This window comes from Leucopleurus acutus, assembly GCF_964270905.1.
Source record: "Leucopleurus acutus genome assembly, chromosome: 16".
NCBI classification, from domain to species: Eukaryota; Metazoa; Chordata; class Mammalia; order Artiodactyla; family Delphinidae; genus Leucopleurus; species Leucopleurus acutus.
The window spans coordinates 38,464,410-38,491,171 of NC_139158.1; the positions used below are offsets into that span (position 1 = coordinate 38,464,410).

At 63.6% G+C, this 26,762-nt stretch overlaps 3 protein-coding genes across 4 annotated transcripts; all 3 read right to left on the reverse strand.

Moving 5' to 3' along the window:
* Window positions 1–497: 497 nt before the first annotated feature.
* PIGQ (phosphatidylinositol glycan anchor biosynthesis class Q) lies at window positions 498–13,266 on the reverse strand (the record flags this gene model as incomplete). 2 transcript variants are annotated; one of them, XM_082857619.1, is made up of 11 exons in its annotated part: window positions 498–735; window positions 1,566–1,627; window positions 3,145–3,259; window positions 3,809–3,889; window positions 4,483–4,594; window positions 4,728–4,881; window positions 5,190–5,316; window positions 6,830–6,950; window positions 7,092–7,223; window positions 9,036–9,734; window positions 13,130–13,266. In XM_082857619.1, 11 exons carry the CDS (start codon window positions 13,264–13,266, stop codon window positions 583–585), a joined length of 1,893 nt encoding a protein of 630 aa, XP_082713745.1. In that variant the 3' UTR covers window positions 498–582. The 2 variants fall into 2 exon arrangements, with proteins under 2 accessions (XP_082713745.1, XP_082713746.1); XM_082857620.1 differs by having other exon boundaries at window positions 6,830–6,878; window positions 13,130–13,239.
* Window positions 13,267–14,883: 1,617 nt separating this feature from the next.
* NHLRC4 (NHL repeat containing 4) lies at window positions 14,884–15,285 on the reverse strand (the record flags this gene model as incomplete). Its single annotated transcript, XM_082857795.1, has 1 exon — window positions 14,884–15,285. Exon 1 carries the CDS (start codon window positions 15,253–15,255, stop codon window positions 14,884–14,886), a length of 372 nt encoding a protein of 123 aa, XP_082713921.1. The 5' UTR covers window positions 15,256–15,285.
* A 2,753-nt stretch (window positions 15,286–18,038) lies between these two features.
* PRR35 (proline rich 35) lies at window positions 18,039–20,019 on the reverse strand (the record flags this gene model as incomplete). The annotated part of the gene is made up of 2 exons (XM_082858287.1): window positions 18,039–18,660; window positions 18,926–20,019. The coding sequence occupies 2 exons, from the start codon at window positions 20,017–20,019 to the stop codon at window positions 18,039–18,041; spliced, it is 1,716 nt and encodes a 571-aa protein (XP_082714413.1).
* Between the last annotated feature and the right edge of the window lie 6,743 nt (window positions 20,020–26,762).

Genomic DNA, 26,762 nt, shown 5'->3' on the forward strand with positions numbered 1-26,762 from the left:
TGGCTGGCGGTGGCTCCACTGAGACAGCTGGAAGGCACTGGGGACCCAGGAGGGCATCCCCCAGAGAAGGAGATGCTTGGGGGCCAGAGTCTCAAGGACACTTGAGTGCACCCTGGGAAGGATCCCCTCCACCTCATGATAGGATGGGGCGCCAATGAGCAGCCAGAAAGACCTGCCAGCCCACCCCACTGGGAACGGGCATGGTGGGCAGAGGCAGGGCTCTGCACCCCCTCCTAGGGTCTGGGTATAGACTGGGGTGGGGGGCAGGACGGGGGTTCTGGATAGGCCTGGGGGGCCGGTGCGCACCAGGTTAACCGTGCCATCACAACAGGTCAGCAGGGGGTTCCCGAGGCAAATGTGCTGGTGCTGGAGCGTGGGCCGCTGGCCTGGCTGGCCGTTCCCGCATCCTCCTGCTCACTACTCCCACGACCTCAGAGACAGGAGGAGATGTGGCAGGCAGGGCCCCGGCAGGGCCTGCAGAGGCCCCAGGCAACCAGGGGCAGGAAGGCAAAGAGCAGGACCATGTGCTACCCTGACACCCTGGCAGGAGGTGGTGCTGGGCCGGCTGGTGGCCAGGGCCCCTCAGTCCTGCTTGTTCCCTCTCTGCCTCCAGGGGTAGATGAGCTCCCCGAAGAACAGCTTGCGGCACAGGGAACCCCAGGAGTGCTTGGGGTGGCAACCACAGGTGGGGAGGCGGTAGGTGTGCACCACGCGACTGTAGGGCAGGGGGTTTATCTGGAAGCACAAGGGCAGCGGTCAGTGGGATACAGCCCCCAACTCCCTGGGAGTCCAGCTCTCTAGGACCGGCAGGCCTGCGTGGGGGTTCCCTGGGCTGGACAACCATGGGGCAGGGCCAGCTCTGTGCCAGATGCGCTCTCACCTGGGGTACACGGGGGTCAGGGTGAGCGGCTTGGGAGGCAGGCTTGGGCCACGGTCAGGCGGGCTCCGCTCTGGCCCGGCTGCGGGGCACCGACCCCTCCATTCCAGGACTCACTCAGCTCCCTGGAGCCTCCTCAAGTGGGACTCAGGACACTCCCGAGAAAACCACACAGGGCCCAGCTGCCTCAGCATCTGACTTCTCCCCTCAGGCCAACCGGACACCTGCATCCAGCAACACCAGCACCTGGCCTGCTCCCTCCCGCTAGACAGGCCCCAGACTGCTTAAGATAAAGGAGCTCAACAGAGTAGGCCTCAGGTGTGTCCTGAGGCCTTTGCCAAGTCTCTGCTATTCTGCCTGGAAGGACAGCCCGGGGGCCCAGGGCAGGAGACAGGGATGCAGGCCCAGCAGGCAGGTGCCCTGGGTGGCTGAGGGTGTCTGGCACAGCATACGGGACCCCATATATGGGCCCTGCTGGGGGAGGTTCCAGGCACAGAGGTTCATGGTGCCCAGAGGCCTTGGGGGTGGGCGAGTCTCCCCCGGGCCCCACCCCTCAGCTTTGCTGGGCCCTCCTGCCTGCACTTCACCCAGGCCTGTGAGGCCCACACCCAGGGCGGCACAGAACATGCCTCAGAACATGGGTGGCCTCATGGCGGGCAACAGCATGAGGGCTGTGTGGAGGCCTTACCTGCATCAGGAGGCGGAGGGGCCTGCCAGTCTCGTGCTCCAAGACTCGGAACTTCACCCCGGCTGTAAGGAGAGCAAGGTCCCCGTGAGGGAGGGTGGCCTTCCAGGGCTCCCAGGGCCCTGCAGGCCGCCCCCACCAGCGCTCCTGCTCCGAGCGGCATTCCGAGGGCTACAGGCTGCCCGGGCAGCAGCTCGCCTCTCCAGCCCGTCCTTCCCATCTGCCTCCTTGAGCTGCAGCCTGGCCCTCGTCAGGGCCTCCTGCAGAACTGCACTGAGAGACCAAAGCTGCGGGTCTAGCAGGCGGGGAAAAGCGGGCAGGTTGTGCTGCTTTCTGAGTAGGACAGGGGTTTTCCCAGAGTGGACGAGGCACTTGCTGGGTGGTGGGCACCCTGCTGGCATCTCAGTGCCTTCCAACTGCTGTGTGCACGGCTGACTCAGGGACCCACCACACTCTGGCCTGCAGTGTGGGCTCTCAAGCCTGGGGATTCCCAAGGCGGAAGGTCTTGAAAGGAGAAACAGGAGCTAATTATCAATTGATGAAGAGGCCCCAAGGCAAACTCGGTGGAGAGAAGAGGCGGCATCTGTGGCCTTTTATGTCTAGTTAAAAGGACTCTGCTCTAGCTGTGAGCTGAGGGCTGGGAGAGGAAGGTGCCGGGTCCAGGCTCTCCACCTGCCTGCTTCCAGGCGTGCTGAAGTGTGGGTGGGGGCTGGGGGACCAGGGAGCATGGGCAGCACTACACATGGGCCCCTGGCCTGGGCCACCTGGGGGTCTGTGGAGAACGTGGCTTGGAAAGAGGGTTTGAGGCCATCCAGCGGGCAGACTCAAGGCCCAAAGCCCAGGGAACATGCACATTCATGTCTTCTGACTCGGAACTGGCTGGGAGCAGCAGCCGTGAACTCTGGCGTGCGGCCGAGCTGCCATTTGCAAACTAGTCCAGGGGCTCCTGGGCATGCTGGTCAGCTCTGGGGCCGTGCCAGCAACTCCTCAAGTTTCCTGTTATGTTCAAAGCCCCTGAACCGGATGAGCCAACCCACAACTCAGTGACCAGTTGGGTCGGGCCTCCCTAGGCCTGCAGTGGGGACAGCCTCCTGTCAGGGGCATCTGGCCAACCCGTGGCTGGTGTCAGCATGCAAACAGGGGCATCACCTGCAGAGGGGATGACAGGAGCAGCTGAGCTGGTGCGTGTTGTCCCCGCAGGTGGTGGCCTGCTGGGGGCGGGGCGGGAGGCACGCCTGTCACACAGCTCTGGCCAGCCCGGCGTCCTCCACCCTGGCCGGTCCCCTCCAGGAGGAGAGGCACCAGCAGGCACACACAGCTCCACACAACCACACGAGACACGTCTTTTCTGAGCCACTTTCAGGCACCACCTACAGGACTACTGCAGACAGACCTCAGAGCAAACGTCCACACTCGTCACAGGGGAGGCTGAGGGCTGCCTATGTGGCCTCTGAACCTGAGGGCAGGGAGCCTCTCCCTCCAGCTCAGGCCCCGGGACCAGGTTCTTGTCCTCCCTGCCCGCCCCACACACGGCTGCATCCAGGGCCCGCAGTTGCGCCGCCTAGCCAGCATGCAGACCTACCTGCGAGCCTGTAGGGCCGGCAGAGCCGGAGGCCGAGTGAGTACAGTGGCAGGGAGTTGATGAGGTCCACAAGCAGATGGATCAGGCCCTGTACAGCGACCACCAGGAGCCGGAGCTGCATCACAGACAGTGCTCAGGGTCTCTGACCTGGGACTGTGGCCACAGCCACACTGCATGCCCCTGAGCAGAACAGCCTGACGGGTCCCAAGAGGAGGGCAGGGACCCCCGCCCTGAACCTGAGGCCTGAGCACAGGGAGGCAGGGAAGCCACAGGCTGGAGCGGTCTGCCCTGCTGCCAGGTCAGAGGAGGTGGTGCTCCAACCCAGGGAAACATGCCACTGGGCCCTCAGCCCAGCCACCCGGGGGCCACTCCCCTCCTGCTGTCTGTGCTCGCCTCCCCCATAACACGGGAGACCCCTGCCCTCTGTGAACCCAGATGCGTGTCCCAGAGCAGTAGTGGGTGGTGTCCCCCGCGGGTGGGACCCCTGCCTGTTCCAGGGCCAGCACACACTGCCCAGAGTCCAGAACAGCCACACCCCATGTGGCCGGCAGGGATGGACGACCTGCCCACAGCTGCTAGCAGTCACCACTCCAAGCACTGTGGGCTAGGTCCACTGGCCAGGTGACACGCCCAGCACCCCCATGGTACACAGCACTTGGCTCACCAGGGTGAACACCAAGTAGTACAGGGCCGTGGTGGGCAGAAGGAAGACCAGGATGGTGAACAGCAAGGTCCCGATGAACAGCTACAGGGAGAAAGGATGCCAGCATCAGCGACAGCCCTGCCAGCACTGGGCACACCCGATACCCATCCCACTAAATCCGTCCTGTAATTGAGCAGAGATGGAACGCCTGCCAGCTTCCTGAGACCACTTGGGGAAGCCCACTCAGGACAGCTCTCTGCAGTACTGGGAGGGACACCTGCCTCCAGACCCGGTGACACATGGGGTGACAGGGGTTGGGGAGACCAGCTGACAGGGTATACAGCCCGTACACTAAAGACAGGAGGGTGGTGAAAATTAGGCAGCAAAAAACGTGCCCTGGAAGGCAGCACTCAGGGTCCCTGTGTCAGGTCTGAGCAAGCTAATGGGACTAGCCAGAGCCAAGCCCTGTGCAAGGTCACCTTAAGCACCTGCAGCCCCGCAGCCTCCTGAGAGCAGGGTCCATCCCCGCCTGGGCAAGGTTCGCCCTGTCTGAGGTCCTGCATACACCCTACCCCTTGCAGCTCCCCATACACCCCGGAGCCCTGCAAAACAGGAGTGAGGCTGCCCCTTGTGGTGCCTGAGCAGTTGCACCGGCCCATCGGAAGGGGCAGCTGGACTGGAGCTGGAGCTGGTACCTGGTCCAGGTCATAGGAGCAGGAGTCCACGCGCTGGCGCAGAACATTCCACTTCTTCCCTCGGAACAGGCGCCAGAGTGAGGACAGGCCATGGATCTTCAGGCAGTATAGCCTGCAGGACGTGGTACCATCAGAGCTGGGCTGGTGACCCCATGCCCACCCGGCCCCGGAAGCCTGTCTGTGGTGCCCAGGGCTCGGGGGGCTGCACTGGGTCAGCCCGCAGGAGTGGGGGGGTGCACACCCACCTGGCGCCATAGACATAGAAGCAGTAGATGTGGAAGGTGAGGAGGGCTATGATGTCTGAGAGGATGGACAGGGCGACCGTCAGGCCCAGGCAGGCTGAGAGGCCCACATGCCACAGGATGCGCTCAATGAAGGGGGACATGAGGTGGATGTAGCCTGGTGGGATGGGGGTCAGCCTTGAGGGGGGAGCCCAGGGAGGTCCTGGTCCCCCCCAAGCCCACCATGAGGATGGCTGCCCCAAGCTTCTGGAAACTGTGAGTGGCCAGCACAGCATAGCAAGGCTCCACACATGGGATGCTGGGTCAACAGGAAGCAGAGACCAAGGGGACAGGGCCTGGCTGGGCCCCACTGCCCCCCCTCAGCCAGGGTCTATGTCCCCGGGGGCACGGGCTTCAGGAGCCAAAGTGCGGGTCAGTGGGGCTGGGTGAAACCCCGAGGCGGCCCGCCTGACCGCTGGCACTCACTGATCCACAGGTGGATGTGGTACAGGAAGAAGCGGCCCAGCACCTGGTCCAGCGCCCGGTTCATCTTGAGCCCAGCGGGTGCGCCCATCAGCCACTGTAGCAGATGCTGGAGCTCCTCGGCCACGTGCTGCGAGGACACATGAGGGCCACACCATCCATCAACTGGCCCCACCCCAGTTACCCATCTGGGTGACCCTGAGTGAGAGTGAGGGGGTCAAGCCCATCAGGGGCCGCCGTAGAAGGCGAGCAGGGAGGAGGTGGGTGCTGGAGGGTCCCGCAGAGGGAAGAACAATGTCAAGTGAGGACCAGAGATAGCACAGGGACCCTCACAAGCAAGCAGGGAGGCCAACTACTGTCCTGGTCGCCCCGGGAGGAAAGCTGTGCCAGCCCTGGGAGGCAGGCCTGCAGGACTCCTGGCCTCATCCCCAACACTGAGGCCACAGGACCGACATCCCTGCTCCAGAGTCTGCCACCTCCCTCCCACGTACCAATGCAGGCCTTTCCCAACCCTGGGTGAAGGCCTCTGCCGTGTCAGGAGCAGTGAAAAGGGGAACAGAATGTTCTTTATAAATAGACCTTATTTAATATTTAAAGGATAAGAGCTTGGCGTCAGGAAGAGGCTTTCATTTTTAAATTAAATATTTATATTTCTGAGCAATTTTGCAAAAGGGAGGCCTAGGATGAAGCTGGCCAAAAGGCAGAGCACCCTCCTGCCTCCTGGGCCAGGCTTCCCTGAGAAGCTATGGGACTCTTGGCCTGTAGGGGCTCCTGCCTGCAGGGTCCTGGCCTGGCCACAAGCAGGCCCAGTGCACACTTGTGCCTGGACGCTGATGACAGCAGGCAGCAGCTGAGTCCACAAGGACCTCGCAGCCAGGCCGCAGCGGCTCTACCACACCCAGGGCCAGGAGCCCCACAGAGGCCTGGGCAGAGGGGGAGGGGGGGTGGGGCACTGAGGGACCAGAGGGGCTGCCCTAGGCAAGAAGACAATCTCCCAATAGAAGTGACAGGGCCTCTGAAGGAGGCAAAGAAGATGAAGGCTCAGAGCCAGCACGGACAGACAGTGGGAGGATGACTGTGGAAGGGAGAGGAGGCTGGGGCGGTGCCCAGGCCCTGGGAACGGCGCACAGACTGTGCAGGGCAAGTTCAGGAGCACAGCCGATGAGCTGGTGCCTCTGGCTCTCAGCATGGGAGATGCAGAACTGGTGCAGGCATCAGGGTGGGAGGCTGAGCTCGACCACACAGACACCGGCACGCACACAAGGTCTCTGTGATGCTGACTGTGCAGAGCGCCCAGGCCAAAAGTGAGCCACCCCGAAGAACCAGGAGAGCAGAAATGGTCATGCACGGTTGGGAGGCAATGGGGATGCCATGACACTGAGCCTGGCAGGGAGGTGGCTCCCCCTAAAAGTCTCCAACACAAGGGGGCTCCAGACAGGCCACCTGCAGGAAGAGGCCAGGAGCTGGAGGGCCCAGGTCTACACAGCCCCACCTATTCTGTAAGACACAGCAGCTCCTAGGGGACTTGTCTGGGGTCAGGGGTGAGCTGCTCTGGCTGGCTGAGGGGGCTCTGCTGCCCCCAGGAAGGGTCCTGCCCCCCAACCCTGGGAAACAGGTGTTCAAGTACACCTCAACCAACTCACGTCAGCCACAGGGATGAGGGCATCAGCCAGCTGCCCGATGAGGTCCTTCCTGTGGAGCCAGGACAGCAGCGTGAGGCCAAGGGCCACATCCAAGAGCACAGAGACAAGCATGTTGGCCTTCCTGGAAGGAGGGGTCCAACAGGAGCGAGTGGTGAGGGTGGCGTGGCCAGAAAGGGTCAGCTTGGGCAGGCCTGCTGTGGGGAAGGGGCTGGGCCCGTGGCGCGTCTGGCCACTGTGGAGGAGACCAGGGCAGGACCCGCACCTCATCAGCTGGGCGGGGTTCTTAGCCTTCCGGGTGCTGAAGATGAGTGTGAGCTGCTCCAGCCGGTGCCTGAGCTGCTCGCACGTGGAGAGTTTGCTCCAGATGAAGGACAGTGGCCACAGCTTGAACACCCTGCGGAGGCAGGGAGAAGGATGGACCTCCGGGTCTCTGGGGTTCTTCTGCCCACCAGGGAGGGAGGGCTGTCTCAGCCGTGGCCAATATCCCTCAACGTGCAGAGAGGAAGGGCCCTGGTCTCCCCAAATACCAGTAGCCACACTCCTGAACTCAGCGGGGCGGGGACACGGGGGGAGGACCCAGGTGGGCAGCCCAGCGGGGGTTGCGGTCACTCACAAACATCAACTGGGAACGCAAGGTGCTGACTCCAGGCACTGAAGCTGAGTGCCTGCCGGACGCGTGTCCGTGTCAAGGGTTTCAGCTGACCTGACTGCTCAACGAGAATTATCTCTCACGCAGCAAAGAAAGAACCAGACACTTCACAGACATGAAGGCATTGAGGGGAGATGTTCTCAAGCAAAGGTGGACAAAGCATCCAATGGCAACTCAGAGCCTAGCTCCCACCCAGAGCCCCACTGCCGGCAGGAGGGACCTAAAGGGCTCGTGCAAAGTGCAGAGCCGCCAGATGATCACGCTCAGGCCCTCGGGAGGATGGAGGTCTTGACCTTGAAGGTTTGAAGCTTCTGTCCTCAGCCAAGCCACTCTGACCCAATTCCAAGAGTGAAGTGTGGTCTGCACTGCACCCCCCATTCCAGTCCAGTGGAAGGCAGCCTCGCATGGGCTGCAGAGACCCCCATGCAGGGTCTCCCCGAGGTTCAGACCAGCCCTGGGCAGCACCTGCACCTGCCCTGGGCAGCAACAGCCATTCCCCACATGGACGTCACAGGGCTCCTGACCTCCGCCAACAGCCAGCACCTGCCTACCTAAGGGGCAGATCGGGATTCGGGGCACTCAAGCGGTTCATAACCTTTCTTGCTTTCTTTGAGAGCTGACAAAAGGAATTTCTCTTCCCAAAGTTGCACCCAGGCCCAGACACACTTTCACACGATTCATTCCAAGGGGCTGTGAAGCTCTGAAACCCACCGCTCAGGACAGGATACCCAGCAGCCCCCACAGCCCAAGGTGGTGTGCGCACGTAGCTGCTGGGGTCTCTCTGCAGGGACAGGCCCGAGCGCTCCCAGAGCCCCTGGTGAGCCGGCGAGGCCAGTCCCCAAACCTGACAGTCGAAACCCTGGACCTCAGGATGCAGCACAGTTGTCCCATACCAGGTGGTACCACCAGGGAGGTGGCTTCTCATAGAGAGAGGGTCCTGTGGCTAACTCGCCAGAACACCCGCATGCTGCCCCAGCATCCTCAGGGCCCCCAGGGGCTTTTACAAATCCCTTGACCAGGCCCGAAGCCAGGAGTGTTCCGGTAATTCTAGAGAGCGGCCCAGGCTGGGGACCACGCCCCCAGCCCCACAGACAGCAAGTGGATGCTGTCCCACAGCCTCCCAGGGCTGCCTCTCCTGCGAGGTCGGGGCCAGGGAAGCAGGTGGGCCTGTGGGTCTGCAGGACAAGCAACTTGCCAGCAAGGCAAACAGTGGCCGCTGCGCGGCAACAACACGGTCTGTTCATCATCTAATTCTCCTTTCAGGGACCTGAGCTGTCTGAGGGTCACCATGTATCCCTACTCAGTGTGTCCCACGCAACCACAGGGGCTTCCAGGAAGCCTAGCTTTGCCACAGGAGCGAGGGACACCAGAACAGAAACCACCACTAGGGTATCCTCTGAGCTACAGTGCGGAGGGAGCGTGGGATGAGAGCAGGGGTGCAGGGGGCAGCGGTAAGCTTCAGAAGGGCCATTTGGGCCTCCATGATCCCTGCACACCAAGGGGTGGGCCTAGGCCTCAGGGGCCCAACTCTCCCTTGCCTGGCCAAGGGGCACCTACCGACAGGAGCTGGCAGCTGAGATGAGAGACAGCAGGCAGGCCAGAAACAGGCAGACAGGCCCTGCTGCCCACTTGGCCAGCTCCACGAGGATGCTAGCCTCCATGCCCTCCGACTGCCAGTGGCTCAGCCGCACGGGGCCCTCATCGAACCGGTCACTTTGGAAGAGTGCCTCGCTACGCGCCACTGTGTCAAAGACAGCAGCCAGGCCCCCCGCGCTGGCTGTGGTGTCCCCAGCCTGGCGGTCGGGCAGGGCCGTGGGCGGGTGCAGTTGGGACAGCAGCACCTTGCGCTGGTCGTAGAAAATAAGCATGACCTGGTCCTCGCCGGAGGCGGCAGGGGAGGCGGGCCCCCGCCAGTGGGTGGCCTTGCAGCTCCAGGACTTGCTGCCTCTCTCCCGGCATAGCTGGAACCAGGGCTTGTGGGAGAAGATGGCGCCCAGGCCCTCCAGGAAGTGGCCCAGGCTCTCCTCCAGCTCTTGCCGGCGGTGGCACCAGGTGCCCAGCACAGTCACGCCCACCTGACTGGCCTGCTGCACCTGGGCCAGGAGCTCCTTGACCTGGACGGGGATGAAGGGGAAGTGCACCACAGCCAGGACCACGGCACTGCTCTGCTCCGGGACCCACCGTCCAACCAGGAGGCCGCTGTCCGCCGAGGCACAGCACGTGGGGAAGAAGGCCTTGAGCACCATGCCGGGGCCTCTGGAAGAGAGGAGGGGCTCAGCTCAGAGCTGCTGCCGGTGCCACTGTGCCCCGAGGACCCGGGGTGGCTGGCAGTGCCAGGGCTGCAGGTCCTGGCCAACAGGTGGCCTTGACAGACACATCCACATGGCCACTGGGCCCATAGGTGGGGGCAACCAGCTTTGGGTCTGGTCACGAGGCTGGCAGGGGGCCCCAGCTGTCCATCTCTGCCCCTGGCTGCTGTGAGTACAGGCCCAGGCCACTCCCATTCCTACCCTGAGGCAGGGCAACGCTTCCCCACTCCAGACACAGGCAGGCTGATACAGGTGAGGTCACGTGACCTGCTCAGCACCACTCACAGGCTGTGCCGGGGTGAGCACAAGGGTTTAATTTTTGTTTTTAGGGAACTGATTAGTTTCTGATGTGTAGCACATGGAAAAATCTACAATCTCATTAACAATTAAAGTAATTTAAATTAAAAATCTAACAAACCGTGATTTACTTACTAAGCTAGCAAGAATAAACATGAACATTTAAACAAATTGCCGCTGAGCTGAGGGAAATCAGATGTGTCCACACCGCTGGCAGCTGTGGGCATTAGTACAGGTGCGCCAGAAGATGCCTGGGGACATGCCTGGTGCCAAAGCCCACCTCCCTTCCCAGTGAGCCCCCTGGGGGAGCCTTGGTGCTCAGGGAACAGGTTCAGCTCCATGGGGCTTCTGCTTCTATCCCAACCCTCCAGCCTGCGGCTGTGCCCATCCTTCCCTGGGAGCCCCATCCTCTTGTCACAGCTGAGCACCTCCTTCAGGACTACCTATTCCCGCAACCAGGCAGTGTTCTAGAAATGGGGGTGGGAGAAGTTCTCCAGCCCTGGAGAATGGCTGAGGGGACACCAGCCTTCCCAGGACCTCTGAGCAGCAATAACATCCCCACGCAGCTGCAATTCCTGAATCCTGTGGGACTGTGAGCCCTGCCTTGCACAGGAGTCAGCTCACTGCGGATGTGGATTCTCAGTGAGCAACTCATTTCCCACCTGAGCCCTCCTAGACAGGGCCTGACGGGCAGGAGGTTCACCTTGGTGAGGGTTCACCTTGGAGCTCGCCCTTTCCTAGACACTAACGACCCCACTGTGTCAGCACAAAGGGCAGAGAAGCTGCCCTGAGCTAAGACCCCCAAGTTGGAGATACACCTGAGGGAGGGACACAGGCCTCAGACTGAGCCTGGTCCTCCAGGCCCCAGTGCTCAACAGGCCCTTGGAGAGAGGGGGAGAGAGAGGGACACACATGTTGGGGAGGTGCGACATTGAGGGAGCCCTTTCCTGAGGATCAGGGGGGCTGTGGGAGGAGCCTCAAATGCCCAGGGCTTAAGAGGCAACTGGTAGGACTTCCATGGTGGCACAGTGGTTAAGAATCCGTCTGCCAATGCAAGGGACACGGGTTCGAGCCCTGGTCTGGGAAGATCCCACATGCCGCGGAGCAACTAGGCCCGTGTGTCACAACTACTGAAGCCTGCGCGCCTAGAGCCCATGCTCTGCAACAAGAGACGCCACCGCAGTGAGAAGCCCACACACCACAATGAAGAGTAGCCCCCACTCGCTGCAACTAGAGAAAGTCCACCCACAGCAACGAAGACCCAACGTAGCCAAAAAATAAATAAATTAAAAAAAAAAAAAAAGGCAACTTGGTGAAGCCGCTTTCCTCCCCTGCAGTCCAGAGTGGGGCTGGAGGGGCGAGGCTTCTCCCACCTGTGGGTTTTGACTGAAAAGCATCCCTCTGAGTCCAGCAGCAGCTGGACTCCCAAATACCCCTCCCCCCCAGAGACCAGAGAGGGCAGGCAACATGGGTGTCAGCAGGGGAAAGCCTGGAGCCCAAAGGCAGCCCCGGGGCTAAGTTCCTGTGGCCATCAGCAAGGGCATCAAGGACCACCTTGTCTTCCTGACACTTCTGCATGGGCATCGTGAGAGACACAGAGCAATTCTGCCTGTGAGGATCCCAGTACATCTCGCTTGGTGACCACCATAGGGGACCAGCCATCATGGTCCAAGCCTCTCAGTACCAGCCTGTCGGGACCCACCAGCTCAGCCAAATGGCACAATCACACCCTGCTCAGGGACTTCTTTCACAGGAGCTAAGGAAAACTGCCCAGAGCTACTGTCAGAAAATAAACACAACTGGCCTAACACTGAGCAGATGCTCTGGGCGAAGCTGGTTACACGGTGGGTTCACTTTCAGAAAATTCACTGAGCTGTACACATACGATCTGTGCACTTTCTTTGTGTGTTTTATGCTTCATCTACAAAGTTTACCTTGAAAAAAAAAAGCTCCTCATGTCTGGGGAAGAGCGGAGGGCAGAGGTTGGTGTTCCCATCTATGGGGTAGTGAGAGAGAACTCTTAAATCACGGGGTAAGTTCCCATCCCCACCACTACCTCAGCCTCTGGGAGTGACCAACACAAAGAAGTCTGCTCAGATCAGACAGCCAGGAAAAGATGAAAGAGGAGGCAATCGATAGCAGAGGTGCAGATGGGAGAAAGCGGGGCAGTAACACGCAGGCAGCCGTGTGCATCTTTAAAGACTGTGATAAAAACAAGGGCACAGGCCTGGGAAAGCTGCCTCTGTTATGAATGACACCTGGTTCCCTGTGACCCAGCCCATTCCAGATCGGTCAGGGCATGCAGTCACTAGAACGACCCTCCCCGCATAACCTGAACTCAACCATCTACCTTGTGAAGTGGACATCCTGTCATCCTCCACAAGACCTGATTCAGAGCAAAAGCCCAGTTATGACTGGCCAGGGACATCTAAATGGCTAAAACCATCCTCTGCGGAGCCTCCTGGTCACTGCTCCTCAGTAGCTCACAAGAATTCATTGTTACTCCATGTGTTTGTGTTTAAAAAACAACAGGCATTCAGTAAAGAATGCTCTTCCCCACAGGCTCTGGTTTTTGCCCTGTACTGCAGTCAGGAACAACTGTAAAGCTCTGACAGCCAGTTCCATTGACCATGAATGCCCTTCCAAAGGGTCCACAGAGGGACCCGGGTTGGGGTGGGCCAGAGGGAACCGGCCGGCCGCCCTTCACCCCACAGGGCGGGGGTCCAGACTCCCCGCCAGGGCATCCACGCGGCCCGTGGGGCTGGGAGGGCGGGCTCCTGCAGGGGCTGGCGGGTCCTCACTGCCCTCCCAAGTCTCAGGCCCACCCTGGCCGGCGGCCGGCGGCGTCCCCATTTTACAGATGAGGAAATAGAGGCTCCGAGAGGCAAAAGGCCTGCGCCGCCTCCGGGAGGAGGCTCCGGAGACCCTCGGGCTCCCGGCCCTGCTTCCGCGGCCGCCGCGGCAAGAGTCGGGGCCCACAGCCCGGCGGGGGCGGCTCCCCAAGGTCGCGCCGCAAGGACGCCGGCCCGCCCCCTGATTGCTCACCGGCTGCTCCCCGGGTCCGCGCCCTCAGCTGGCGGGGTCGGGGTGGGGTTGGGGACCGCGTCGGGCGGGCCCGGGCGGTCAACAGCACTCGCCGCCCCCAGCCCCGCCTCGGCGGCGCCGCGGGACACGAGCCCCATTTCCGTCCGCTTCCGGCGTTGCCGCGCGACGGTCCGGCCCCAAAGGCACCCGGGCTGCCCTCCGGCCCTCGCCCGAGCGTTCCGTGCACGCAACGTTCCGGTCGCCGGAGCCGGTGGCCCGTGCGCGCAGCGCCCTTGTCTCTACTGCGTCCTTGTCCTCCCCATGCCCTGTGCACAACGTCCTTGTCCCCCATGTCCTTGTCCCCCTCGCAGCATCTTTGTTCCCCCTCCAGTCTACCCACAGTGTCCCCAACACCCCTGCCTTCCAGTTCCCCACCTTCCCACAGCCACCAAACCTCCCCCATGCCTGCTTTCTTCATCTGAGGGATCCAGTAGACCTGACATTTGAGGGTCCCAGACTTCATCTTGTCTCCACCATCCCAGGGTGAAAGGATCCCCAGGCCCTGGGTAGGGTCCCAGAAAAAGCTGCCACCCCAGCCCCAGACTGGCCCCTTTGCACCCTAGTCCCTGTAGAGGCCAAGTGAGCTACGAAGGTTGGAGGGCCAGCCCAGGGTCTGAAGCCATCTGATCTGATGGTCAGGAGGCGTCCCTGGCCCCTCCTGTTCCAGGGGACAATACCCCTAGCACCAGCAGCAACTACTAAAGTTTACAGAGCACCTGCCCCACACACTTCCTTACACTGACCCACTTAATACTGCCCCACCTTTGCAGGGGCTGGGACATATGGAGGGGACCTTGTCAGGCAATGGCCTAAACCACAGACCCCGAGACCATCCCCTCACCAGCCCCCAGGGGCAGGACAAGGCACTGGCCCTTTCCCCTGAAGACCACCCACTGGAACTAGGAGCCTGGCTGGGCTCCTGACTCAGAGTAACCCCACACACCCCCTACCCCTTCCGGCCTCATTTTCCTGCTATTTTTAAGCAGTTGACCACTGCCCGGAACTCTCCCAGCAACCCCACCCATGAGCTTGGAGCTGTTTGATCCTCATTTGCAGTGGAGAAAATGAAGGCTCAGACAGTGTCACATGGGAGAAGTGGACCAGGAGCATGGAGGCTTCCAACCCAGCCATGTGTCACCCCAGGGCACCTCTGGGGGGGGCCCTCCTCTGCTCCCCCCTTACCTCAGCTGGGCCCAGAGAAGCTTCAGGAGGCTTGGCACCTGGGGCACCTCTGAAAATGGTGGACAGTGCAGGGCCGCGCCCCTGCCCAGGCTGCCCAGCCCAGCCCAGCCCAGCCCGGCCCTGCCCGCCCAGCCACACCCTCCCTGCCTGCCTCTGTCTGATTAGGAGGCTAGGGCTGCGGCACCTGGTGGGAGATCCTGCCTGGGTAAGTGCTGGTAGCTGGCCCAACACGCTGAAGATCTCCAGGCTTCAGCTGCCAGCCCCAAAGCGCAGGCCTCTTGGGCCTTGGAGGCTGGGAGGCAGCTGATCCAGGCTGTGGACCAAGTCTGAATCCTTTCCAGGAGGAAGACAGGAGGCCAGGACCGGGCCCGACAGCAGTGCTCAGGAGTGTCAGCAAATGTACAAGGTCAGGAAGGCATGGCCAGCAGCCCTGGAGGACCCTGCAAACCTTGAACATTCCTCCTGTCGTGGTCCAAACTCCGGGGGCTGGACCCATGCACAGTGAGGGGCTGCTCCCGTTCAAGCCCACCGGATCAGGCGAATTCCAAGTAGGACTGGTACACTTTGATGTAGCCGTCTTCTGCATCCGCCACCATGAGCTGGCCCTGGGGCGCACAGGCCACACCCAGGGGCCACCTCAGCCCCTCGGACACCAGGCAGATGGGCGCCCTGGCCCAGGGGAACAGGGTCACCTGGTGCCGCTGCTCGTCCGCCACAATGACACTGCCCGCTGCGTCGGTGCACACGCCTGCTGGGCTGCCAAAGTGGTGCCCAGTCAGGTCCCCCAGGGAGCACAGGGGCTGGTGGGCACTGCCAAACAGCCACACGTCCCCGAACTCCTCGCTCACAGCCAGGCCCCCATCGGGCCCCAGACCCACCCAGCAGGGGCCCTCCAGGCCCAGCATGGAGGCGGGGGCCAGTGGCTCCAAGGCAGGGCCCAGTGTGAAGCTGTGCACAGCCCCGGGCACGTAGTCTGTCACCAAGAGGTGGTCAAGGGTGTCCACAGCTAGCCCCCTGGGGGCCAAGAACGTGCCCACTGTCACCCAGCGGCCTTGAGGGGCTCGGACGGTGTGCTGCAGCACACGGACAGCCCTGTGGACCAGGTCACTGATCACCACGAGCCCAGCAGCTGTCACAGCCACGTCCTCCGTCACGAAGGCCCTGGCCCCTGGCACAAGGCAGGGCAGGTGGCAGATGGAGCGTCCCTAGAGGTCCAGCACGTGGATGCAGGGTGCAGTCCCAGCCGTCAGGAAGAGCAGGCCATCTGGGGAGCAGTGCAGGCCCCAGCCCCTGCGGGCACTGGGATCCACCCAAGCAGCCGGGGCCACCAGGAGTGAGGGGGGTCTCCAGGCAGGTCCAGCGTGAGGCGTGGTCCCTGGGACGCGGCTGACCCGCTGGTGGGGGAGGCCCAGGAGGTCAGGGTAGGAGGCCAGAGAGCTGGCCGGTAGGCGGACATCACAGCCTCAGCCTCTCTGAGCCAGTCCTCCAACTGGGCCAAGTTTGGGGCTGCAAAAGAAACGACACCCCACCATGTGCCAAGCAGTGTGACAGTGGTCCCCCTGCACACTTCCCGGCGGTGCTGGTTCCTCCTGTTTTACAAATTTGACTCTGTTCCACCAGGTCCCGACTTCCAGCCGTGCTTCTGGGCCCTATTTTCCCAGATGCGGTCCCTGAACACAATTCTGGGAGACACATGACCCAGGAGGGCTGCTGTGGGTTTTGTTTTGAGGCCGGAATGAGCTCAGGGGCGTCTAGGTGTCCGAGGTGGGGGGAGGGGTGACAGATGAGCAGTGTTTCTCAAACGCCTCTGCCCATAGAACCTTTTCTCCAGACAGGGAAAGTGGCCCTCGTTGGGGGCAGCCCAAGCCCCTGCCCATTGCCCCACACAGCCCTTGGAGACTTCCAACTCCTGAGGGGTGAAGCAGGAGTCCTTTCCTAGGCCTCTCTGGCTGTGGGGAGGGGTCTCCTACCTGGGGGGGCTCGCGCTCTGTTGTTGGAAACCAGAGCCTGAGGGGGTGGGAGGAGCCACCTGGCAGAGGAGCGGGGGAAGGGGGGAAGGGGGGCAGGGAGGCAGAGCTCTGGCTGGGCCACCTTTGAGCAGCACCCAAGGAAGCTCTAAGGAGTCCAATCACTCAGCTGCTGACCCCACCATGTACCTTCCAGTGCTGCCACATTCCTGCCTCAGGGCCTTTACTCTGGCCTCTGGGACATTCTTCACGCTGCCCCTGCACAGCTGGTTGCACTCACGGTCCTCTCAGCCCACCCTCCCCAGGGGGCCCAGGGCCTCCACCACCTGCTGTCTCAGGAGACAGCACCGCCTCCGTCCTCCAGCAGGACTGAAATCTCAGGACCTGGGGGAAGGGGCTGTGCCCCCAACCTGCTGGCTGGGTCACTCACCAGAGTCCAGGGCGGGGGCCTCCAGGGGCTGCATCTTGCACCCCCACGGACTAGACAGGTTGCGTCCTGTCTCTCTGATCCTGTTTCTGCACCAGCCTGCCAGCAGGGTCAGGCTTATGTCTGTCCATTGGGTGATAAGAAGTCGGGGTGCGGTAGCCAGGTAGGGGTGCTAACGGGAGGTCAAGGTGGGGTGGGTCTCCCTCAGACTCAGGACCTGGGGATTCTCCAGACACCGCCTGACTCAGCCCACAGCCCCTCCAGGAAGCCCCTGGAAGGTGGGGGTCAGCCGTGTCTGTGACCCACAGCACTCCCTACCTGACCGCCTGCACCCCAGCTCTGGACACTGCGGAGGGGCGGGCGGCGATGCTATCTGCTACCGGTGCGGTTAATGGGGCGGCCGCAGGTCCTGATCCGACTGGCCCCAGCCCGGCTGGCCCAGCGTGGGGAGCCAGGCACAGGCAGGAACTGCCCTCCCTGGGGCCATTGCTGGGTGGGCGTGGAGATGCGGCCAGCTCCCAGGAACAGAAGTGATTCGCTGGGTCCGAGGGTCCCCCGGGCACCCCTCCCCGCCTGCCCCCCACCCCCCACCCCCGCCTGTGGGAAAAGCCAAGTCTGGTCGCGCTGGGAGGGAGGCAGCGAGCTGTGAAGGCCACCGATGCCTATCGTGGCTGCAGGGGCTGGCAGGGGCCCAGCGGAGGCCACGCTGGGCGAACAGCCCTGGGCCACAGAATGTGGGGGCACCGTTGAACCACAGAGGGAGCGGCCTCCTGCATGAATCTGACATTAGGCCTGTCCTGCCAGATGGGGCTGAAGCATGTCCAGGGGTCCCTGCCCACAGCCCACGTGCAGAAACACAGGCCTGACCAGGGCTGAGACCGTGCACACCTACCTGCCTCCCCCCGCCCCACTCTGCCCCCCCCATAGAAAGCTCCCCACTCTCTCCCCAGACTCCGGCCCCCCAGGGAGGGCCCAGTCCACAAGAGGAGGTCTGGACACTGCCCCCCTGACGCTCAGTCTGGGGACATTTCTGCAGAAGGTGACGCTAGACCAGCAAGGGATGAAGGAGGCCCAGACGGGGTGTGAAGGTGGTTTCCATTTTAATGTCCACAACTGTGATCACTAAAGAGCCATGACCCTCTGCTGTACTTGTGTGGCCCCAGAGACGGGTGTGGCCATGGCGGGTGGGGTCTGTCCACGGGCATGCTGGGGCAGGTGTGGGGCCAGGCAGCAGGCATGGGGTTGGAGAAGGGCCCCTGTCTGTTAAGGACAGAGATGGCAGCAGCGGCTGTGGTCAGACCTCGGCACCCGTGGGGTTCTGCAGGCCAGGGACAGCCTCAGGGGGCCAGGAGCCCCCAGGCCCACCACGGGTGCCCCAGCTGCCAGGAAGGACAGGGTCCTCTGGGGCCTGGAGGGGAAGACCCGGTGGAGGGACACTGGAGTCAGCCTCACACTTGGTGGTGTGGCTGGACAGAGGCTGGGCTGCCAGCATGCCGGGTGGCTTGGGGGTCCCCCGGACCAGCATGGGGCCCAGCTCCGGCTGCCCCCAGAGCCCTGGGGGCACCTCATGCCCCTTGGTGGGTGCCCGTTTCACAGAGAGGTCGAGGGGAGTGTCAGGTGGCCGCACGGCCCGCTCCAGCGCCTGGTGGATGGTGAGCAGCTCCCGGCGGATCTTCCCCAGCTGCTCCCGCAGAGGCCGCGGGGCCAGGCCCCCAGCAGGCGCCAACTGGCCCAGGCGCTGTTCCACCCTGGCACAGTCACCAAGGGCCCGAGTCAGGTCCTCGCCCACGTGCCCAGGGCCCCCCAGCAACAGGCCCAGCGGTTGCTGGGGCAGGGGGGCCGCAGGACCAGGGCTCTCAAGGTCACTTAGCTCCTTGTCCTCAGGCCACAGCATCACGGAGGGGCCGGTCCTCAGGCTGGGGGGCAGAAGCCAGTCAGGAGGCTGTGCTGCGCACACAGTGCCCCACCCCCTTCACGCCCCTGTCCAGCCTGGCGCCCTGGCCTAGGGCCTCGGAACCCCAGAAGGAAGGACAGTTTGGCTCTCTGGTCTCAGTCTCCCCTCTGCGGCCTGAAGCCCCTATTCCTGGTGACTGAGCTCCAGCTGGGGGCCCAGCCACCCTCCCCCCCAGCCCTCTTCCCACCTCTCCTAACACCCCCACGACTGGGGCCCCTGACACCCACCTGCTCTGGGAACTGAATTTCATCCTGCTGCAGGGGTCCTGTGGGGCTTCTGGCCTGCCTCCCAGGGCCAGCTTCCTCTTGGGGTCGCTCTGGGCAGCCCGCTCCAGCCCCCCCTCCTTCCCCGGGTCCCTGAGAGCACCACGGGGCCAGGGCCCACCCAGCCCAGGCACTGGCAACTTCAGCAGCCCAGGGACCAGAGTCTCGGGGGGCCCTTTGGGGGGGGCGGAGGGCTTGGCAAGGGCAGTCTTGCCTGCCGGTAGCCCCAGGCTGTGCTCCAGGAGCAGGGGGTAGTACAGGCGAGGGACCAGGGCCGGGCGCTCTGGGGGCTGTGGGGCAGGGAAGGCAGTGGCCGGGGGCAGTAGGGGGCTGGCTGAGGCCAGGAAGGGCACGTGGGCGGCAGCGGCCAGGGAGGGCCCCAGGTAGGAAAAGAGGCCCGGGCCGAGAGGGTAGTTGACGCCCAGCAGGGACAGGTGGAGGCTCTGGGCCTCAGGGAACTCCCCGGGGGTGGGCGGGGGGTAGCAGGGGACGCTGCTCTCAGGGCCCGTGGCAGGCACGTCCACCCCGGACGTGCTCCTCGGGCCCCCAACCCTCCCCGGCTTCCACGACTCGGCCAGGAGGCCACCGAGGCTCGCACCCTTCTGGGGGTCCCTGGCCTCAGGGAGCAGTGTCTCTGGGGACCCCTCGGCCCCTGGCCTGGGGCCCCCAACCCAGCGGCGCAGGGAGAGGACATCGGTGACCATGTGGTCGGGCGTGGCGGGAGCGCCCAGCGCTCCTTGGGGCCGGCCGCTGGGGTCCATGGGGTCCGAGGAATCCGCGGGGTGGCCTGGGGTGGGTGCACGTGGCCGGGACGCGGCCGATGCCCGGCGGCAGGCCCAGTCGGGGGAGTCCAGCAGGAGGGAGAGGGAGTCCTTACAGAGGCTGTACTTCATGTGGTTGTAGAGGTGGGACTTCTCCAGGCAGGTGAAAGGGCACTGGAAGCACTTGTAGTTGTAGGGTTTGCCCCAGGGCCGTGGGATATAGTGTGGCTTCTTAGGCTTCCTCGCCCGGGCCCGTGCCCCGGGGCCCAGGCGGCATGAGCCTGCCTCTCCGGACATGGCAGCTGCTAACGGGCAAGCCCCGGCCCCATGGCCACCTGCGGACAGGGCCTCGGTCATTGCCAGCCGCCCCGGCCGATGCCCCCTCCCCTCTGTCACAGCTCAAGGCTAAGCATCCAGGCACCGGCACCCGCCCTGTCCCCCTCCCTGGCCTCTGCCAGCAGAAGTGGCCTCCCTACCTCACTCTCTGTAGGGTCAGCAGACACACGGCAGAAAAAATGCAGGATGCCCAGGTAAATGGGACTCGGGTAAACAGGAAATACTTTTTTAGTATAAGTATGACCTAGCCAATATTTGGAATGTGCACTAAAAAAATTATTTGTTGTTCATCCAAAATTAAAGCTTAAGTCCTGTACTTTATTGGTTGACCCTACACGCATCTCTCCCCTCAGGCCTGGCCAGTCCCCAGCAGGCCCATTTCTGGTGTGATTCCATCCATGCCCATCTCCCCCACACCAGCAGAGCCCGGGTCTCCGTCTACCCCACGGGCACTGGGTGAGTGACTGGAGGAAGCCAAGTATGACCAGACTCACTCCTGGGGACACGGCCCTTCCTTGTCTTAACCCCTCCAGAGACTTTCCTGCCCGCGGGAAAGCCAGGATAAGAGCCGTGAGATGAGAAACCAGCAGAGGTTCTGAGCGCCTGTTTACACAGTGTCCCTGCTCTGCAGGGCGTCGGGTGGGCACTGTGGTCTCTGAGGGGGCCAGCCTTGCATGGGCCAGGCCAGGCTGGGGGGCGTGGATGTCCAGCATGGCCTCACGGCACAGCCACCTGCTCAGCCTGGCTCCATCTGGGTGGCTGCCGGCAGGTCGGCAGCCGAGCCTGCAGCGGCCGAGCTTGGCCAAGACCCTCCTCTCCCCATGCCCCCGCACGCTTGCTCAGAAGCCGCTCTGCACTCCATCTGGGCTGCCACCTGGGCTGTCCACCGCCCCAGTGTGTGCCTCAGCCGGGTGCTCAGCGAGTGTGTGCACACAAGCGTATAGCTCCCGCTGAGCCCTCCTCACTCAGCACCTGGAGGGACCACCTCTGCACGGCTGGGCTGACTCAGAACAGAGAGCAGGGCGGCCACCAAAATGCAAGGGGCCCAGGCACACGAGGCTCACACTCCACTCAGAGTGGACGGGGTCACTGCACACATGAATGCACTCGGCACGGCCGGGGGTGTGAACAGGCACAGGGCGCATGCACACACACACACGCACACCCGAGGACACACAGGGTCACAGTCACTCACGGATGTAGACACATGTACACTTGCCCTGCTCCCGGGGTTCAGGGACGGCCAGGGCACTGAGCAGGGCAGGGCTGGGGTAGCTGGGCAGCCTTTGGGAGCAGGCCGTCCTCCCCGCTGGCCTTCGGGCTCTGTACATGGCAGGCAGTCATGTCTGCTGCCCCCAAACACTGGATGGGCACCCCCATTATGGAAACAGCCACAGGGGTGGAGAGGGCTGCCTGTCCAGATGGGCCCTGCAGAGGTGGGGTTGGCATGGCCATGGCTAGAGTGTGGAGGGCAGGGTGAGCAGAGGCTAAGTGACTAGCTTGTGCAGGGATGTCCACATCGGGGAGGGGACAGGGCTCCAAGAGGAGTGCATGGTTGGGAGGAGGCGGCTGTGCCCAGGAGAGGAACTGGGGCTCCCTTAGGGGCTGCAGACACTCCCTGGACTTGGTGGTGGGTGCAGAGGCAGGCCCCATCCCTGCCCCCCACCCCCCCAAGACACAGATGACAAATGGGTGTGTGTGCTCTGGAGACGGAAGCGGCTGTGCTGGGGCCATCGATCACCCAGCCCTGGGAGCCACACAGCTGTGCCGCCTGGTGCCACCACCCACCCCACTTCCCAGCCAGACCCCTGAACTGGGGGGGCTCCTCCTAGGCCTCTGGACTAAGGGGGCGAGGGGCCCCTCCTGTGCTCCCGCTTCAGATGAGTCACCTGGCTTGGGGTGGGGGGGCTTGGTTGGGAGCCATCTCAGCACCTGCTGACCCCACAGGGGCCCAGAGAACACCTGGCACCTGCCCAGCGTGCTTGTGCACAAGCAGAAGACACCCCCAGACAGCAGCACACACCCCCAAAGGCACATTCATTCGCACATGTGTCCCAACCCGGGACTGGGTGCATGTGCCCAGGGCGGCCTGCACCCGCAGTGTGCCTGCGCAGACACCTGGTCCCACTAACCTTTCCCTGTCTGGGGCAGAACTGGTGGCAGGCCAGGCGCAGGAGGCCTCACCCCAGGGTGGGAGAGGGGGCACCCAGTGCTTGGAGCCACCACCAGCCACCAGGGGATTGATTATAGCTCACCCATCCCGGCTGGCGCCCTTGGGACTTGGGAGCACCCCACAGGGCGTGGTGCAGAGGAGGTGACCAGGCTCCTCCTCGGCTGAAGTCGAGACCCCAACTCCCTCCCCCCTTCCCTCCACAGCCGAGCCCGGAGGGCGCCCTCCTACAAGGATGGGGCTGCTGCGCCCTGATGGTCCCGGTGCGCCGAGCCTGGACGCCGCTAAGTGGGGGACGTGGGGACTGGGGTTGCCCCGCCCGCGCCCCGACAAGCTTGGCGTCCCGCCACCCCGGCGCCCCTCACGCCCTGCCGGGCCCCGCGCAGCCCGCAAACTTCCGACCCGCCGCCGCCCCGTGCCCGCCGTACCTGCGCCCCGGACGGAGCAGAGCCTGCGGCGCCCCGATAAGTCAGCGCGTGGCCCCGGGACCCCGCGGGAACTTACCGCCCCGCCCGGCGCCCCTCCCCGCCCGGCGCCTGCCGCGACCCCGCACCCCGCAGGACCCGCACAAGCTCTCGGGGCGCAACTCGGACTCCGGCCTGGGAAACTGAGGAGCGGCCCCCACGCGGTCTGCGGTCACTCACTAGGCAGCGAGTCCCCGAAGCCTCCGCCACGGACCGCGTCCCCCCGACGCCGACTCGCACCTACAGAAGTTGGCGGCGGGAGCGGCCGCGCGTGCGCCACGGCGCCGGGCTCCGGGGGGCGCAGCGACCTCCGACCCGGGCTCGCGGTGGGGGTGGGGGCGCGAGCGCCGGAAGCGGTCTCCCACCGGCCACCTCAGGTGCACCCCCTCGTCTCTCCCACTTCCCTGCCCACAGTCGCCCCCTCCGCGCACTCACCGGCCTCGCGCGCCCGGGACCCGCTCAGCAGTCTCCGCCGCGCCGACAACTCCTGGATGGAGCCGTGGCCGGTGACACCAGTGGCGCCACCAGAGCAGGGCAGGGACGGGTAGCGTCGCGGCGGAGCCGAGAGTGGAGACGCAGGTGTGCTGCCGAATGAGGGGCTCCTGGCACCGTCCCCGCCCCCGTCGCCTGCAGGCTGCCGCGGGGGTGCGCAGAGGCAGCCAGGTCTCCCGGGGTCCCCGCAGCAGTGTGATGGGGTGTCAGCGGCCGAGGACGCAGGGAGTGGGGCCGTCAGCACTCATCCGTCAGGGCAGGGCTCTGGCCCCTGACAGCCCCTCCGCCTGAGCCAGGGCCTCTGGGCTGAGCCCCGGGACAGGGGGACCTTGGAGAACAGAGCCAGCCTGGGGAGGGCTGCAGCCCAGCCCGAGAGGGGACAGAACTTAGCTCGGGGAGGGCTGCAGCAGAGAGCCGGCAGCAGAGCCCAGCACACACGGCGGAGCACGCCTCCTTTTCTGGCCAAGACTTGCCTGCAGTACCCTTCCCTCTTCTCCAAACAGGAGGCTGAATGGGTCTGCACCCCCAAACCTCTGTCCTGCCCACTGACGGCCACCGGCTCAGAAAGAGGGTCACATGCACTCACTCCCCCTTTCTAGAAGCATCACCCCCCAGCCCCCACTCCTCACTCCCCTGGCAGGTATCCAAGGAGGGCTGCATCTGCCTGCTGTTGGCAGGACTCCTCTCCACTGGCTGTCCCTCCTGGGAGGACCCGGGTGAATGAGGCGGGGCCTGGGAAAGGGCCCACCAGAAAACTCCCGCCCCTAATGTCCTCACGGCCAGAGCTGCTCCCAGCCCCACCTCCCAGGGTACTAGACTCCATGTTGATCCCCAAACTGTCCAGACTTAACAGTCTGGAGCCCACTTCTCAGCTGGGTCCTAGCGGAAGTTCATCTGATCAGCCAGGACCATTCCAGAAGTGGACACAGATACTCAAGACAGGCCAGTCACGTTTCTCAAGAAATTTTTGCCTTTGTTCAGGGGAAGGTGCCTTAACCCAGAGATGAGCGGTGTGCCATCTCAGGCATGGGGTGGGGTCTGCCGTCGGAGGGGTGTGTGCTGCCCCAGGCCCACTCTGTGGAGGCACAGAGGTCCCCGTGTCTACTTGGCCTTCCCTGTAGGCTCAGCTACAGGCTCCTGGGGTATCTCAAGCTCAGCTTGGGGGGCTGGGGTGCTTTGGGGAAAAAAGGAGTATCCAGTAGGGGTCTGTGGGATGGAGAACACTAGGTCTAGAGTCTAGTGCCTCCTGGGCCCTGTGAACCTGGCTTCAGTTTCCCTAGCTGTGCAGGAGGGTGAGAGGCTATGGCCCAGTTGTTGGGGCTCTGGTCAGCCACGACAGACATCTGTAAGGAGCAGGGTGCCATGTCCTGGGGGTGCCCAGTGCAAGGACACTGATGTGAGGGTGACTGCTCAGTGCCACCTTCTCTGACACAACCTGGGGGACCCCATTTCTCCCCGTAAAGTCCACAGGGCAGAGCGGGGGCCTGGAGGACTGCTGTGGGTGGCAGAGCCCACCAGCCTTTTCCTTTCTGCCCGCCTGGCCTGGCCCAGCTGACCAGCTGACCGTGCAGGCAGCCCCAGGCCGGGAGACAGCTTGAGCGGTCGTCACGCCAGCAGCCCTGTGGAGAGTGGGGGCTGGGAGGCCTGCTCCTTCTGCACACAGACCCCACTCCGGACATACTCAGCCGGGCCCAGGCCCCTATCTTGGGCACTGCCCAGAGAGGGCAGGGGGCACAGGTCACCCTGAGCCAGTGGGGGTAGGGGTCTCAGGGACGGCTCTGTGCTTCCTGGCCCTGCACTGCTGACTCCTCTGAGGGTCTGGGGAGGCCATGCTGCCAGCACAGGGGGCGGGCAGGTTGGAGGGTGTTACCGTCCTCCAAGGGAAGGGAGGGGCCTCTCAGGGTGCGGAGGGGACAGCCCAGTGAAGCCAGGTGACCAAGGAGCACCAGAGAGCGGGGAGGAGGCCAGGCCTCAGCATGTTGGGAAAAGCAGGAGTCCAGGGAGGGCAGCTCAGAAGAAGCCGTGGAGGCCGCCTCTGTGGATGGGCCTTTCCAGAAGTCTGGGTGGGAGGAGAGGTGTTGGCATCTCCAAGGGGCTCAGCACCTGAGAGGCACGACTGGGCTTCCAGGAGGGGTCTTGCCAGGGGTGCAGGTGGGCCCTGAACTTGCCCCAGGGGTCCCGAGAGCTTGGCCATGGCTGCAGCCTAATGGCCTGTACACGGGGGTGCGAGTCAGGTCAGCCCATCAGGTGCACTGACTGCCGGTCTGCAGCCAGGCGAGGCTGGACAGCAGTGCCAGCCCCTGTGCCCCTGTGCTGTCCGCCTGAGGCACTCCCAGGCACATCTGCTCCCTCACAGCTGGCACAGTGTGCCTGGGGCCTGTCCCACTTTCCACCAAGGAGTGGGGCGTGGTGGTAGGTCATGACCCACCCACTGGACCCCACCCTGCAACATGTTGGGGAAAGCTTGGGCCCAGGGAGGTGGCCCCTGCTCCCTGAGGCAGTGTCAGGGATCCCCGAGCTTTGGGGCTTGGTCCCCCATGTAACCTGAGCCCTGAAACCCCTGCCCAGGCTCCTTGGCATCAGTCCCCTTGTCTGCAGATTGGATGGTGGAAGTACCTGGTCTCTGGGTGCTTCTGGCACCAGTGGGGTCCTAGGGAGCAGTCTTGTCTCCTCAGCTTGTCCTGGTGCAGGGTGGGGTGGGGACAGCAGCCCCTCTCTCTGCCCCCAGCCAGAGGCATTGTGGCCATTAACGTCCTCTGCCTGCTTGCCCAAGGCCGCCCGCCTGTCACCTCCATTAATGCTGGTACTTGTGCGCCAGGGGCACGTGGGCTGGACAGACAGTGGGTCCAGGGAAGGCAGGGGGACGGCGGTGCAGTGCCCAGGGCAGGTCTGTCTCCTCCCCTCAGTGTCCACACACGGCCTCACCAGGACAGGTGTCGGGGCTGGGCCAGCCTCTGCTTGCCCCGTGGGTAGAGGGACGGTGGTAGAGCCTCTAGGCAGGGTTTGGGAGCCCCTGGGAGGGGTCAGTGCCATGCAGGATGATGGCCACGGCTCATGTTCACCCTCTCGCTGATGAGCTCTGGGACACATGGCAGCCCCCAGAGTGTCTGAGGGCCCCTCCACAGGCCAGTGTGAGTTGTCCTTGGCACTTCCTTCTCCTTGCCCATCTGAGGTGGCCTCAGGGACCCACGGCTTGGTCCAAAGGGGCAGGGTTGGGACTTCCCTGGTGGTCCAGTGGTTAAGACTCTGAGCTCCCCACGCAGGGGGGCCCTGGTCAGGGAACTAGATCCTGCATGCTACAACTAAGACCCAGTGCAGCCACATAAATAATTTTTAAAAACCCAAAAAACCCACAGAGGGGCAGGGTCACACCTGAGGGCCCTGGGTGCCAGTCTGAGTCCAGTGAATCTGAGAGCACTGGGGAGTCACAGCAGGTTCACAGCAGGTCTGTGAGGGAGCAGCAGAGCCAGAGAGATGGTGCTGGGTGACTGACTGTGTGGAGAGGGCTGCAAGCAGGTTTGGGGAACTCCACTATAAACCTCTGAGGGGTGGGTGGTGTGGCCCATGGTGGGCACATG